Source organism: Electrophorus electricus, chromosome 2, assembly GCF_013358815.1.
Source record: "Electrophorus electricus isolate fEleEle1 chromosome 2, fEleEle1.pri, whole genome shotgun sequence".
NCBI classification, from domain to species: Eukaryota; Metazoa; Chordata; class Actinopteri; order Gymnotiformes; family Gymnotidae; genus Electrophorus; species Electrophorus electricus.
In genome coordinates, this window is record NC_049536.1 from 892,969 (window position 1) to 909,999 (window position 17,031).

Genomic DNA, 17,031 nt, shown 5'->3' on the forward strand with positions numbered 1-17,031 from the left:
CAATGTTAGAATTGACTTTTATTTTGTATGTGTTTGGTATTACATCTGAAAAACTGTACAAACTGTATGTGGATGGTTAAACATATTATCTATGCCCATGAGCTGATCCAGGATCAGTGTATCTGGTTCCTCTTCACTGAGTCCCTAATCCCTTCAGACAGCTGCATCTGAAAAAAATGACACCCCATTTTTATTATTCCTCTGGAGAAGTCATCAATCTGCTGATGGAGCTCCTTCCAGTTTCCTCTGTTGTGTCCAGTTTACCCCTCTGTCACTCCAGTTTACCCCTGTGTCTCTCCAGTTTACCCCTGTCTCTCTCCAGTTTACCCCTGTATCTAGTTTATTCCTGCCTACCCCCAGTTTATAACTCAATAATTTGCTATACTAACATTAGTAAGACCTATTGTCATGAATCCTATAGAAACATACAACAGTACTAATAATTAGACTGTGATCTTCTGGATGGAGATCTTAGAGGTTGCTCCTGGGATCTGCTGGAGCCATTCTCCCAGTATGGGGGTCACAGCCCGTAGTGCTCTGCTTACTAGGGGACACAGTTCCCACATCCTTTGCATAGAGTCTCTCTCACTGGGGTTGCCTGTGTAGTAGCATTCCAACAGTCCTCTGTTCTCCTTTCTTGTCCATGAGTGTCCTGTAGTTGTTCCAGTACCCAGATTGTCTTGGTCCCCCAACATCTGACACGGACCTTGTTGACTCGGGCAACGTCCAAGCTGGTGTGACTCTCTTGTTTCGTTCTCTCATTCTCTCATTATTAGTGAGGTCGTCAGGTAGCATTAATGACCTTACCTAAGGGACCACACTAGAGACACCCCGTACTGATGTCAGTGTTGTAACCCACTGACTTCCAAGTGTCATAATGTACCCAAACATCTGCATGATAGTGATAGCTGTGCTCAGAAACCTCCTCCAGCTGTAGACTCAGAAACTGATCTGCTAATTAGCTGTTAATAGCTGCTATATAGCTGCTAATTCTGCAATCAGCTCAATTCATCAACTACAAACCATTGCAGTACTGGGCAGGTTTCTCTTTTTGTTTAATATCCCCTTTGTTTAATTTCATCAAAAGATGAAAAATATCATATTAGTAGGATGTTTGGGTTTAGGCAGCAAACGTCACTATTATTAACACAAACACAAACAGATGAAAACTGCACAGGTGAACATAAAACTAATTTTTCCATGATGAATCTCACCTCTTTGGCATAATAATAATAATAATACTTTTTCCTGTGTAATTAAATAACAGAATAATGCAGTAAAAAATGTCTCAGCAAACATGCAGATCTCCATAGTCATGCTAAAACCTACTGAAATGCAAATCAAGGGAAAATATAGTTGCCCAATATAACACACACACACACACACACACACACACACACACACACATACACGCACACACACACACACACACACACACACACACATACACGCACACACACACACACACACACACACACACACACACACACACACACACACACGCACACCTGCTCCAGTCTGTACTGTTAGTCAGATTTACATGGGCAGGGTGGCCTTCCAGAATAGAGCAGCACTGTGTCCAGATGTTCAGCATCCTCAGGGTGTGTGCCAATGACTTTGTCATCTGTTTATTACTGTTATTATTTAGTGTTTATGTACTTGGTTTCCTAAATAAAAGTGATTTCAGTTATTGCTTTTTATATTTTTAGTTTTTAAATAAATTCTTTAAAGATATATTATAAAAATAATGGAAACATGTAAATCTGAAAATCATTAACCCAAAATGAAAATTCTGCCTTCAAAATGTCCCTGTTGTTCCTCTCTTTACAGCGCCGTAGTTTAGCTTCAGAGTTAGTGAACGATACAACCCCAAAGACGCTTGTTTTTCTTTTCTTTTTTGTAATGAAAGAAGTTATTAAAGATACTACATACATGCAATATACAATTAGAAATAAAGATAGAAAAACAAAGACAGAAACTAAATTAATTTTGAGTAAGGAGTGAAAGTAACTTAAATCTAAGAGTTTTGTGCCTCTAAAACTGTGTGTATGAAACTGAATTCGGTGCTCCCTTTAAACTATTTCAGACTTATATCGTTATTGTTCATGCGATAGATATATGTAGACTATGTAGAATCACAGCAATTGATTACAAAAATTGTGTTTTTAGAGATATTTTTCATATTTTTGTACGCTAATAACAACATTTAAGGCAACATCCAGGTCAAGATAATTTATCTAAAGACATACATTATTGTGTTCTAGATGTATATTATAAGAACTTGAGTATTTGTAACAGCTAACGTTTTGATCTTCAGTATGCGAGTATTACGGTATAAGGGAACTGCACCGATAAAATCCAGTCATGCACCGATATTACTACCTTTTAAAATGAACCCAGCATGCAGATGAAGGCTTGTTGAGAGACAGTTCTGAAACATGTATGTTTTTACTACTGAACGACACTTAAGAAACTTTCCATCGGTATAAATTAAAAAGTCGATATTGCTAACGACATAGCAACGGTTATTATATAGGAAGATACTTAAAAAAGTCACAATTAGTCTATAAAAGATTACGGGTGGTTTACAGAACCACGTTTATTGACGTGCTTAGACAACGTGGATTAATTGTGAAGAAAACTTAAAGTCTACTTACGTCCAACTGATAGTTTTGTTCCGCCACCGAAAGTCCACCACAGAGCTACAATCTCGTTTACTGACCGTACAAAAACCTCCTGATCTAAACACGCCGCTCTCGCCACTATTTACCGCGTAATATGGAGCTTTGACATTAATGCTTTAGAAAACTCATAAACTTACCCAAACGCTTTTCAGATTTTTAAAATAGTTAAACAAACTACAAACATACATTATATTATTAGATAAATTACCTCGTAATAGCTGTTGCACCGTAAACCACAAGAAATGCAACCGCAACATGTTTTAAGTCTCCATCATTATCAAACATCAAACATATCGGTTATAATTTCAGAAAATACCAACTTTTGGATAAGCAGTGAAAGTTACTTACGTCCAACTGAGAGTTTTGTGCCGCTACCAAAAGTCCTCATGAACACACCACCACTATGGTAACTCTGACAGTAATAATCTCCTGCATCTTCAGTCTGGACTCCTCTGATGGTCAGAGTAAAGTCAGATCCAGATCCACTACCACTGAAACGAGCTGGAGTTCCTGACTGTAATGTGTTCACATATGTAATCAGGAGTTTAGGAGCTTCTCCAGGTTTCTGCATTGACCAGTGTAGATAATGTCCATTGCTGCTGTCATAATACACTGCAGGGTTGGTTCTACAGCTGATGGTGACTGTGTCTCCTGGAAGAGCAGATTTCACTGCAGGAGTCTGAGTTACAGTAACCTGACCACGGCAGTCTGAAAAAAAAAAAATCACTAATTTAATCAGATAAATATATACCTCATCCACATATACCTGATATGTTGTGTTTTCTGTGGTTGGTTTCTTCTTATCCAGATGCCATGTAAAATATAAAGTTGTGTTACCTTGAGTCCAGAGGACCAGTGTGTAGATGAAGATGGGGATCAAAGTCATGGTTGCTGTGGGTGAAGTTGCTGGGGCAGGCAGCTCTCAGTCATGAAGTGTTAAACTCACAGGACTATAAACACTCCCAGAGCACTGAAGCAGGTGCTGCACATGCAAAGTTACATCCCTGTATTAATACACATCTACCAAATGCTCTCCGTGGCCTCTCTGTATTAATACTTATCTACCAAATACTCTCTGTGGCTTCTCTGTATTAATACACATCTACCAAATACTCTCTGTGGCCTCTCTGTGTTAATACATGTCTACCAAATACTCTCTGTGGCCTTTCTGTATTAATACACATCTACCAAATACTCTCTGTGACCTCTCTATATCAATACATGTCTACCAAATACTCTTTGTGGCCTCTCTGTATTAATACTCATCTACCAAATACTCTCTGTGGCTTCTCTGTATTAATACACATCTACCAAATGCTCTCTGTGGCCTCTCTGTGTTAATACATGTCTACCAAATACTCTCTGTGGCCTCTCTGTATTAATACACATCTACCAAATACTCTCTGTGGCCTCGCTATATCAATACATGTCTACCAAATACTCTTTGTGGCCTCTCTGTATTAATACCCAAACACCAAATACTCTCTGTGGCCTCTGTCTGATGTATTGACCCCACTGAATACCTCTTACAGAACCGTATTTAACAGAACAAACATACTAGATAACTATAAACTTTATAATACAATGTAATATATAGATGCTCTTAAAGGTCAAGTAGTATTTCTATTTAATATAAACAATGTCAGAAAACTATGGTACAGTGTGCTGATTATTGGAGAACTGGAGCTAAAGATCAGATCAAGAGAGAATGATAAATAAGAAGTATCTAGTAAATGTTATGTAAAGATTTCTAAACGTGTGTGTGGTGTAGTGCGCCTAGTCCCTGCTCTGTACAGGATCTTTGTGGTGCCTGCAGTCTACATACTTTCCACAAGGGGCGCTGGTGAGTTGTACAGTGGATGTCTAAGAGAGTGTGTTGACCAGAGTAGAAGAACAGAACTGCTGTTACAGCCACAGCAGCTCACTGACTCTTAGTGCTGCATTTAGGGAAGAGGAGGAGGAGCTCTACCATCTTCCATGATGACCTCAGTCAGTTGTAATGTGATGTAACACACTTACACAGCCCTGATCAATGGAGCTTATAGTCTGAAGAATGCTCTTTTTTCTTAATTCACCACTCAGCTGGTTTTAATTATTGAGTTTTGTTTTCAGTTCAGTAAAGCTTCATTTTGAACTTGTTCTGTTCTTGTATTATTTTATTATTCACTATCTGCACTGTAAGATTCTTTGCACTGGAGTGTGTTGTGCTTGAATAAGTTTGGCTAATGAAAGCTGAACATCTGCAAAAAGTGTTGTTCTATTCTGGGAAAGGGCAGGTTTCTCAGGGCTGTAAACACAAATCTGTTTGACCCCACTGCTCTCGTTCTCTCTCACTCTGACTGGTATTGACTTTACTAGAGACTAGTTTCAGTTCTTCATTTTTATCTGAACATTACATACACAGGCAAAGGAAATAATTACCAATAAAACAGTATCAAGATTGAATAAAAATTACGTTCTCAACTAAGTACATTTAGATAATGAATAAAAAATGTAAGAAATAAAGCAAATAAAGAAATAAATGAATGAATGAGTTTGCAGGGTATTTTATTATTTAAATATTATGACCTCATCTAGGCTTAAGGCTGTAACAAAAGTTTTGTGTTAAGAATGTAAATGGAAGAAACCTCAGAGGAGATCATCGTATTTCAAGGTGTGCCAGTGTGTAGGTGCGGTGCAGGTGCAGTCAGTGCAGTTCAGAAGCAGCCCTTCACTCTCTGTTCTCTAATGGTGAATTATATCAGTGGATGTGTGGAAGCACATGAGCAGACAGCACTCTTTAGGAGCAAGGACTTCCTGATGTGGGGACTCTTTAGGAGGAAGGACTTCCTGTCTGCTGGTGTTCTGGTCCCCCTGGTTTCCTCCTTCTCTGTGGTTTGTGTGGTTGAGCTGTGGCAGGTATTCAGGCTCAGATATGTGTCCCATTCATTATCACATTATCATCATTCACCAGACACACACACACACACACACACACACACACAGAAATACACACACACACACACACACACACACACACACACACACACACACACACACACACACAGAAATACACACACACACACACACACACACACACACAGACATACACACACTGTTCTCACATTCTCACATTCCTTAGAAATATTTTCTGCATGTACTGCATTTATCAATTATCGTGTTGAATTCTTCAAGTATTGTATCATTACATTATTGTACTGGCTGCTACCTCAGTGACTGCTGTGTTCATATATGCTATAAGCGTAGCTGCTAAATACTAGAATATGACTGTATAGCTATACTTCTGTATAGCTGGTCTAACAAAGTCTCAACTTGATTCAAAACACTTATTTTAATGCCAGTAGTGGTGGACTTGTGTGTGTGTGTGTGTATGTGTGTGTGTGTGTGTGTGTGTGTGTGTGTGTGTGTGTGTGTGTGTGTGTGTGTGTGTGTGTGTGTAGACCAGCTGATTAAACTGACTCTGCTGGTTCTTGGTTCCCAGCAGTCTGGTCTCTTTTACTCTGTCTGTATTGAGTGTGTTTGTCTCCTTTAAGGAGTTTGTGTTTTGTCTCCTTTTCTATGTAACCTGTGTTTTAATCTTTATGTCTTTTGTGTGTAGTTTATGTTTGCTGTGGTTATAATCTTTTTGGTGTTACTGTGGATTTCTCCTACTGAAGGTTTTTGTTGTTTGTTTATGTTTCTTTATTTACGTTGCTTGTTACCTTTGGAATCACTGACTGTATTTCCAGTGTGTTACAGCAAGGTTTTGACCACTAGCTTCATCAATCCTTGTACATGTTGTATAACTCCAGGTGAGGTCTGATGCATACTGTGATCAATTCATCCATTTCTGTGATTACCATCAACCTTATTTCTATAAATTATTGTAATGTACTACTGTACTACTGTCCATCATTACAGTATAAGCTGAGTCTAGTCTGGATGGTGGAATCCCTTCACTCTTGTAGATCGCTTGATGTTTGCTGTTCTGGATGTGCATGTGTGGTCCTGAAATGTGATTAGTCTGCCCCCACATGGTCAGCCTCAATATTGCATCCTGGCTTGCATTTTTAAGTTTCCTTATCCTGTGGCAGACAATAATTCTGACTAAATAAAAGTTGGAATTATATTCCTTTCTTCTTAACATTGCCAAAATTTAGTTAGTGTGTGAATGGTAAAAACTCACTTTTCCCTGTGGTGAAATTCCCAGGATGATGTATTCAGCTACACTTCAACGGTAATTCTACTTTTTCACCATGTCTATCCCATCATCACCTAACATGATACAGAAATTCAGTTATCAGGACTTTAAAATAACTCTTTTATTCTAAAAAGAAGGAAGAATTAACTCCACATACCAGTTGCTGTCTGGACAGTTTAACACAGTATTTCCTCAGCAGCTTTTCCAGGATCTCCAGGATAAAAACAGCAGTAAAATGATTATAAGAATCAGGAGTAACTCAGACCAGTTCACTAGGTAGTGTTCACCTGTCCTTATACACCACAGTGATGTTCATATATTACTGCCTTTGTCCAGAACCTGAGTGTGGAAGCAGGACGTTATCAGGGGTTGGTTTAAAGGAAAGACATTAACCTGCTACATATGTAGAGATGTAAGTATCCATTACACAATGATGACAATTTAAAAGATCAAACAGTTCAGTACTGTAGTATTTTGGAGTTGATGTGATTCCAGATTTAGCAGCTCTGCAGCTGATCTCAGATCAGTCTGTGTTTGAGTCAGAGCAGTTCCTCTACAGCTGAGGGAGGTTTTTGTACAGCACTCTAACACTGTGTGAATGGAGTGTAACCCTGCTGACAGTAGTAATCTCCTGCATCTTCACCCTGGACTCCAGTGATTTTTAGAGTGAATTCTGTACCAGATCCACTACCACTGAAACGATCTGGAATCCCAGACTGACGGATAGATGCATCATATATCAGGAGTTTAGGAGCTTCTCCAGGTTTTTGTAGGTACCAGTGGAGGTAACTGCTAACACTCTCACTGGCCCTGCAGCTGATAGTAACAGTCTGTCCTGGTTGAAAAGACTGAGATCCTGGAGTCTGAGTCAGGATTATTTCCCCAAAGGATTCTAAAAAGAATCACATACAAAATAACATTTAAATTTGGAAGAATTTTAAATAAATAAAATCCAAATTAAACATATTGTAACTTTGAAAATTAAAATTGCAGCAAATAAACATGACCATCCAAAACCAAGTAAAAATGAAAACTAAACTTATTTCAGTTTGTCTCACCCTGAGTGAGGAGTCCCAGGGTTCCCAGCAGTAGAATGAGTGACATCATCATTGTGCTGTGTGTCAGTGTGTGTTAAAGGACTGAACACTCTCTGATCACCACTACAGCTCTTAAAGTGTGTGGAGCAGTGAAGCAGCTCACATATGCAAACAAGACAACTGACATTTCACCTCACAGCACTAGTTTGTACATCTGATTCACTTTATCAAATAAATGATAGAATCACTCCTCTTCTCTTCTCTTCTCTTCTCTCTCTCCTCTTAGAGCTCTCAGTAATCCTCTCTTATGTGCTGCACTCTCACATTCTGTCATGATTTTTCTACACTTGGTTTTCCTGACATTGCAGATCATGTTGGTATTGATGACACCTGTGTTATGTCTACATCAGTAGAACATTTAGAAAAGACAGTATGTAATGTCTACATTCAATAGCACTTTGGACATGTGGTAGTGGAATTGGAACTCTCCTTTTTACTAGGTCATTCACCCAAGCTATGTGAATAACACTGCCACCTAGTGGTGAATATAGACAGCAGCAATACACATTTCCTCCCACCTTACTAAGAAAGTCTTAGTAATTACAATTCTCTATCTTTTTTTCTAGAGGTAGAGGGTAGACGGCATCTGACCCTGAACCAGTTTAGGGGAATATTCTGCCCCATAACAGAACAGGCCCCCTACAGCAGACAGTACTCTGGGTCTCAGAGCATCAAGACGAGTACAAAACTGCTGGCCCTGATCTGGAGTATTACGGTAGGTCAGCAAAACTGTGTCTAACCTCTACTGGACAGTGATGGAGGAAGACTTGGAGGATCTCAGTGCAAACTCGCACAAACATTTCAGATGGATGGTCTGCAGCTGAGTGAATGTTTCAAGTTTCAAGTTTGGTTTATTTGTCACGTACATAGTCAAAAACACTATAACTCGCAGTGAAATGGTTTTGTGAGTGCTCTGTCCAAACTGAGGAAAGAAATGGGTGCATAAGGCAATTAAATATATATATATTTAATATATATATTCCCTGACCTCAACAGAGAAAAGAGCCTGTTGTTGGGATGGGTGGCGTCCTTCACAATACTCCTGGCCTTGGTCTGGCACCGCTTGTAAAAGATGGTCTACAGGTCAGGAAGTTCTGTATGAGTGATGCGCTCTGCTGAATGCACCACCCTCTGGAGTGCTTGTCTGTCCTGCTTGGTGCTGTTCTCAAACTGCGATGTTCCCCGTGAGGATGCTCTCGATAGTGCAGGTGTAGAAGTTCCACAGTACCTTGGAGGGCAGTCTGAAGTCTCTTAGGCATCTGAGGTGGTGAAGACGCTGACAAGCCTTCTTTGCCAGGGAGTTGGTGTGGCGGGACCAGGACAGGTCCTGCGAGATGTGAACACCAAGGTACCTGAAACTGTCTACTCTCTCCACCGTGGTTCCATTGATCCTCACAGGTTGATAGTGCCGCTCCTGCTCCTTGCTGCAGTCCACAATCAGCTCCTTTGTCTTGCTGACATTTAGGAGGAGATTATTTCCCTGGCAACAGTTTTCCAGGTGTTTAATCTCCTCCAGGTAGGCCCTCTCATCGTTGTCCAAGGTCAGGCCCATAACGACGGTATCGTCAGCAAACTTGACAATGATGGTGGAGCTGGAAGTGGCTGCGCAGTCTTAGGTGTACAGTGAGTAGAGCAGGGGCTTAGGACACAACCCTGAGGAGCTCCAGTGCTGAGGGTGAGGGTGGATGAGACACAGTTGCCCACCCGTACTGATTGTGGTCTGTCTATTAGGAAGTTGGCGATCCAGTCACACAGGGATGTATGCAGTCCTAGATCCCCCAACTTAGTAGTGAGTAGGGAGGGGATCATAGTGTTAAATGCTGAACTGTAGTCGACAAACAACATTTTAACATAATTACCCCTCCAGGTGGGTAATTGTGGTGTGGAGCAGATGTGCAATTGCGTCATCAGTGGAGCGGTTGTGGCAGTATGCAAACTGCATTGGGTCCATGGAGGCTGGCAGTGAAGATGTGATGAAGTCTCTGACTAGCTTTTCAAAGCACTTCATCATGACTGATGTGAGGGCAACAGGGCGATAGTCATTGAGGCTGGAGGGTCAAGGTTTCTTTGGGACGGGGATCGCTTGAAGCTGGATGGGACAGTACCGATATTGAAGATGTTGGTGAATACAGGGGCTAGCTGGTCTGCGCAGGCTTTGAGGACTCTCCTGCAGATACTGTCTGGTCCTGCCGCCTTCCTGGCATTCACTCTTTTAAACACTCTCCTCGCGGACTTGTACTAGTCCATGTTCCCACTGATGATCCCTGCATTGTAGGCAGCAGTGCGAGAGTTCAGAGCCTCGTGGATGGTTTTGTCCACCCGGGGCTTCTGGTTGGGAAACTTTATAATGGTGGCTCTTGGAATCATATCGTCCACCAGTTTCCCAAGAAACCCTACTACTGCCTCCGTAAACTCGCTGACAACATTAGTGCTGTGTCAGAACATGTCCCAGTCTGCATCATCCAGAGCATCCTGCAGAGCGGCCACCGATTGGTATGTCCAGCACGCGACCTCCCTCTGAACTGGAGCTTCCCGTTTCAGCCTTTGTTTATATTTTGGTATGAGGAAGATGGCAGCGTGGTCCGACTTACCAAACAGTGGATGAGTTAGTGCCTCAAAGCTGTCCTTGTATGGGGTGTAGCAGTGGTTGAGTGTCCTATTTCCCCTGGTGGGGAAGGTCATGTGCTGATAAAGGTTGGGCACTGCACGTTTGAAGTTAGTGCTGTTGAAATCCCAAACCACGATAAGTGCAGCATCCCTCTAGGAAAGCTAGTCGGCGTCAGGAACAGGCTGAGGGCTCAGGCACACTGAGCTCCCTTTCCTAGCATCCTGCTAGCCAATGTCCAGTCTCTGGACAACAAGCTTGACGACCTCTGGGCCAGGATAAAGTTCCAGAGGGACATTCGGGACTGCAACCTCCTCTGCTTCTCCGAGTCGTGGCTGAATGTGCTTGACATGGTTGGCCTTTAGGAATGCAGCGAACTCCTGTGCAATGCATTGTGGTCTATTATCACTGACAAGGACCTCAGGTATTCCATCACAGCTGAATAGATTCTTCAGTACTCACATGGTCCTGTCTATGGATGTGGAGTCCATGAGCTCCACTTTAGGCCACTTTGAATGGTTCAAAGGTTCAAAAGGCTTTTATTGTCATTTCAGCTATATAAATGTACACAACAAAAACAAAACAATGTTCCACCTGGACCATGGTGTAACATAAAACAAAACAAGTCTAACAGACAACACTCTACACGAGTGCGAACAATACAATACAGTGCAATAATGTCATACAATAAATAAATACAGGACAGGACCAATACACAAAGAACAGACAGTGCATTAATTTTGACCAGTATGCAGTACTGGGGATATGGAAAGTGGGTTGTGCCTAGGAGTCAGTGACATGCTATACTGAACATAGCAGTCTCCGGTAGCAGCCAGAACAGTTCAGAGTCCAGTGCTTATTTAGTACAGTATTCTAGCAGCAAGTAGGAATAATGTGCAAGACTGCAACAGGAGTGTGTGAAGTTTGACTTCAGCAACTACTCTGATACAAAAACAATGTGTGTGTGTATGGATATGTGTGTATGTATGTATATATGTGTGAGTGTGTGTGTGCGCACATTCATGACAGTGTATAAGCATGTGTGTATGTGTGTGTGTAGTATCCGTTTGCTGGAATTGGAATTGGAATTAGCCAGAGTTCAGGAGTCTAATGGCTTCTGGGAAGAAGCTGTTGCACAGTCTAAAGGTGAGGGACCAGATGCTGTGGTAACTTTTTCCAGATGGTAAAAGGGTGAACAGTTTGTGTGAGGGGTGTGTGGGTTCTCCCACAATGCTGGTGGCTTTACAGAGGCATCGTGTTGTGTAGATGTCCGTGATGGGGGGAAGAAAGACCCCAATGATCTTCTCAGCTGTTCCCACTATTCTCTGAAGGTTCTTGCGGTCAAAGACGGTGCAGTTCTCATACCAGATAGTGATGCAGCTGCTCAGGATGTTCTCTATAGTACCTCTATAGAAGGTAGTGAGGATGGGTGTGGGAGATGGGCTTTTCTCAGCTTCCAAAGGAAGTAAAGATGTTGCTGGGCTCTCTTGGTAATGGAACTGGTGTTCAGGGTCCAGGTGAGGTTATCCGCTAAGTGAACACCAAGGAACTTGGTGTTCTTGATGATTCCCACTGAGAAGCCATTGATGGTAAGCTGGGAGTGATCTCGCCTTGCTCTACTGAAGTCAACAACCATCTCTTTTGTTTTGTCAATATTCAGATATAGGTTGTTGACTTTGCATCAGCTCACCAGTTCTCGCACCTCCTCTCTGTATACTGACTCGTCGTCCTTGTTGTTGAGACCCACTACGGTCGTGTCGTCAGCGAACTTGATGATGTGGTTCGAGCTGTGCATTGCTGCACACTCTTGACTCAGCAGTATGAACAGCAAAGGGCTGAGTACGCTGCCCTGGGGAGCACCAACACTCAGTGTGGTGGTGTTGGAAGTGCTGCACCCGATCTGGACTGACTTAGGTCTACCAGTCAAGAAATCCAGGATCCAGTTGCAAAGGGAGGTGTTCAAGTCCAGTAAACTCAACTTTCCAATCAGATGCTGAGGAACGATGATGTTGAATACTGAACTGAAATCTAAGAACAGCATTGTCACATAGGTGGTTTGTTAGGACATCTGCAAGCTGGTCAGCACATTCTGTGAGCAAACGACCTGGGATGTTGTCTGGTCCAGAAGCTTTCCATGGGTTAACGCCACACAGAGTTCGCCTCACATCAGCCACAGTCAGGCATACCACCTGGTCATTTTGCAGAGGGATAGACTATTCCTCTGCAACATTGTTCTCTGCATCAAATAGTGCATAGAAGTCATTCAGTGCATCTGGGAGGGAGGCATCACCATCACAGGAAGGTGATGTTTTCCTGTAGGTGATGTTTTCCTGAATGCCGTCTCACCAGTGTCTCTGAAGTGTCCATGGATCCTCTGTGTGTGAGCATGCTTTGCTTCCTTGATTGCATGTGACAATTTGACTCTCGCTTTTCTAAGAGCCTCCTTGTCACCTGCTCTGATGGCTGAGTCGCGGGTCCTCAGTAGCATGCGCACCTCAGCAGTCATCCACGGCTCCTGGTGGGGGCGTGTCATGATGGTCTTGGAGACAGTAACATCATCAATGCACTTGCTGATGTAGCCAGTCACTGATGCTGTATATTCCTCCAGGTTAACAGCGTCACTATTAGTAGCAGCCTCCTTGAACGTGATCCATGTCATCTGCTCAAAACAGTCCTGAAGGACAGAGATGGCTCCTGCTGGCCAGATTCTCACCTGCTTTAGAAGTGGTTGTGCATGTCCAGAATGGGCTTCCACAATGACCATGAACGTATGGTCTTCACTTGGGCCTGCAAAGTCTATGTGTGTATGTTGCCATGGATACTGGGCTAAACCCTCGAGTGGAGAGGAGCATGGCACAGCATTTTCTGAATCTGTTGGCAGGACTGACAATTTTTTGCTTGGAGCTCAATGTGAGCATCAGGACCAGGCCACCACACACAGCTACAGGCTTTAGCCTTCATTCTGACCACCCCAGGATGGCCAGTGTGCAACTCTTTAAGGATTCTGGAGCTCAGTTTATGAGGGACAGTGACTCTACTCTCATGGCCCACATTAAGCACCCTTACTGCACAGACAGTTCAGCGTCAGGACTGCTGATAAGGTTTCAGTATGGTACCCTGATAAGGGTCTGCCTGTGTCTCATAACCAATACCACTGGAGCTCACTGGTAGTGATTCCATTTGTCTCAAGTAGACATCACCAGTGTCCACCTTCTCTTTGTCTTCCACTTGTAACAGCAGCTGCACAGAGACCTTCAACGTTTGGGATGATGCTTTCTTGTATTCAGTGGAGTAATTGTGCACTAACAGGAGTAAAGCCCACCTCTGCATGCATGCTGCTGCCATGTGCGTAGTGATATTGGTGGAACTTGTTTACTCCAAATCATTGCCAAGGCCTCACGTTCAGTTTGTGCATTATTCTGTGCTGTCTTGCTGAGTGTCCCTGATGCAAAAACTATTGGCCTCTCTTCACCATTGGGAAGCACACGAGAGATGGCTGCACCAATACTGTAGGGTGATGCATCACATGCTGTTTTGATGCTCATAATGTGTCAGTACATTGTGTGACACAAACTGTTCCTTTACCCTCCTGAACACAGATCCACAATCTGTAGACCGATGCCACTGTGCACCCTTACACAACAGGGCATTCAATGGATTCAAGATGGTATCCAGGTTGTGAATGAATCAGCTATAATTAAACCTAAAAATTATTTTAATTGGGTCAGGTTGGATGGGGTTAGCACCTCAACAATTGCCCAAACTTTCTCCAGAGATTTGTGCAACCCTGCGGCATCAATTATATGTCACAGAATGCTCTCCTTCCCACTGTTCACATGGTACAGCCCACCGCGTTCTGTGGGAGTTCTTCATCTCCTTTGTAACCACGCCCATGTTTGCCCACACCTACACGTGGTTTATCAAGTAATGTCTGTATGTATTTAAACCGCTGTGGGCATGTACATCGTTGTCAGTCTTTTTTTCTGTTTATTTTCACGTTAGTGTTGCAAATTATGTTTGGAACCTGTTGCCTGAGCTCACCTGTTTCATGTGAATGCCAATATGTTAGTTATTCGTGTGTGCTTATGTGACAGTATCGGTCCAACCCACTAGCCTTTCCCTGCCCAGACCTAGATCACCCTCGCATGTGTACTGATAGGTGACACTTGTCTCCTATTTCATGTTCCTTTATAACCTCCCGGTTTCCCTACCCTACTCGTGAAGTACTGTATTATTCTTATGCATACAGAGCATTCCTTGTTCTTGTTGCTTCTCCTGGATATTGACCTCTGCTTCCCCCCTAGATGACACCTCACTCTCAGCCCTTTGGATTACTTCGGATTCTGCCTGCTGGTTTTGACTTTGAACTAGACCCCCCTTTCTCCTCTTCACAATCCCCCTTTCACTCACAACTGCTCTACCAACCCACCTCGTGACTCCTTCCTGCCTGTGTTTCAATAAACTCTTGCATTTGGATCCTCACCTACCTGTGTCTTGACATTTCGTTACATCTTACTTAACATCTGTCTTCATCAGGAGAGCTTGTGTGTGCTACTCCTCGCCTTGCGGCACTCTGGCCGTTACAAAAATATACAAAAATACAGCAAAATATAAAACTACAATTTTTTATGGATGGCAGAATGGTCTTCCACAATTGATTTTTACAATATAATTTACAGGTGACATAAATGGCATGGTGGTGAGTGGTTTGAGATTACAGTGTGAGTTGAGCAGTTGAGAGTAGGTTGCAGTATAAATGAGGTACTCTATAGAACTGTGTTGTTCAGTAGTGATTTAATGCAGTTTGGTTCCTCTCCTCCGCAGAGTGTGTTATTGTGCTGTATCACATCCGCCGCCTCAACACCTGCAGTAGGTCCCAGCTGCAGTAGTGCAGTCTCTGTGCAGTCTGACTGAGGGAGGTTTTTGTACGCCTCTGTAATGCTGTGTGAACAGCCAGTTACCACCAATGCTGTGTAAACTCTGACAGTAATAATCTCCTGCATCTTCAGTCTGGACTCCTCTGATGGTCAGAGTGAAGTCAGATCCAGATCCACTACCACTGAAACGAGCTGGAGTTCCTGATTGTAAGCTAGTAGCCAAGTAGATCAGGAGTTTAGGAGCTTCTCCAGATTTCTGCAGATACCAGTGTAGATAATGTCCGTAGCTGCTGTGATAATACACTGCAGGGTTGGTTCTACAGTTGATGGTGACTGTGTCTCCTGGAAGAGCAGATTTCACTGAATCCTGAGTCACTGTTACCTGACCTCTGGATCCTAAAAAATGAATACAAAACACAAAAAAGTTAACAATTAACTGTACATATGCTATTATATAGTAGTACTAACCCTGTGAATAGTTTTTTAAATAAGAATAGTAGATCTGTGTCACAGTGATAGTTCACCACAGAGGTAAAGCAATGAGTTACCTTGAGTCCAGAGGAGCAGTGTGCAGATGAAGATGGGGATCAAAGTCATGGTTGCTGTGGGTGAAGTTTCTGGGGCAGGCAGCTCTCAGTCATGAAGTGTTAAACTCACAGGACTATAAACACTCCCAGAGCACTGAAGCAGGTGCTGTACATGCAAAGTTTCCTCTCCCCTCCCTCCCAGGATGAACATTACAGCTCTAAGTGCCCCCTCTCACACTGTGGCCCAAGAATGAAACAGTCTGTTTTCCCTTTACTGATGGCCTCGTGAATATTTTAAAGAGCTCTGATTAGCTGTAGTTAGCTACAGAGTTGATATTTTTAACAACCAAATTAGTTATCTTCTGAGTTGTCTTGTTGATGAAATATGAATTAAAATTTACCTGACAGGAATTGACAAGGAATCATCTTCTATTGTGGGTTTAAATGACAGCTTTAAATGGCAGGAAAATAAATTGAACCTCTGTGTAAATAAGATAGATGGACATTACTATTTAACTGCTATTTTTTACTATTTTAACATTACTAATATTAGCTACTCACTTTTGAGCTCGACAACAACATGAAGTAATTAAAGTTGTCAGCTCACTATGAAACTGTCTATTTAAGATGATCTGACTTAAAGCAACAAAATGTGTAAAAGAATCACACAGCAGGGCTGGCTGCTCACAGGTTGTGCTTGAGATCATGATGCCAATAAAACTGGAACTGCCTCTCTCTTCAGTGTCAGACACCGAGTGACGCTGCTGCATTTTGTACTGACACTTTTGTAATTCACTCACACATTTATATTTTTGAATGCCAAAAATGTAAATATAATACATAAATGCTTGGAAAATTCTCTGGAGTAAAATCTGCAGAGTAAACAAACAAATTTGAATTAAAGTTGTATGGAATCCTGTTAAATATGAAAACAACAAAGCCCATTAACAGTGTGGTTCCTTGGGAAGGGTGTGACATCATCTTCACAGCCTGGAGTGGTACATTTCTGTATGTAATCTGCCATTTTCATTGTTGGTCTGTTGTCATTGTTTTGTTCTTCA

At 42.3% G+C, this 17,031-nt stretch overlaps 1 long non-coding RNA gene and 2 gene segments (V, D, J or C); 1 reads left to right on the top strand and 2 right to left on the bottom strand.

Moving 5' to 3' along the window:
• Positions 1 to 3,576, bottom strand: LOC118240967. The segment is given in 3 exon segments: positions 1 to 167; positions 3,033 to 3,392; positions 3,522 to 3,576. Coding segments are annotated over 3 exon segments (423 nt in total).
• The window catches only part of LOC118240975, a 27,601-nt gene continuing 13,227 nt past the window's right edge, over positions 2,658 to 17,031 (top strand). The window contains exons 1-2 of the long non-coding RNA XR_004775746.1: positions 2,658 to 2,689; positions 4,294 to 4,298. This is a non-coding gene — a long non-coding RNA (uncharacterized LOC118240975). The remainder of the gene's footprint in view (positions 2,690 to 4,293; positions 4,299 to 17,031) is intronic.
• On the bottom strand, positions 7,449 to 8,013 carry LOC118240963. The segment is given in 2 exon segments: positions 7,449 to 7,756; positions 7,923 to 8,013. Coding segments are annotated over 2 exon segments (360 nt in total).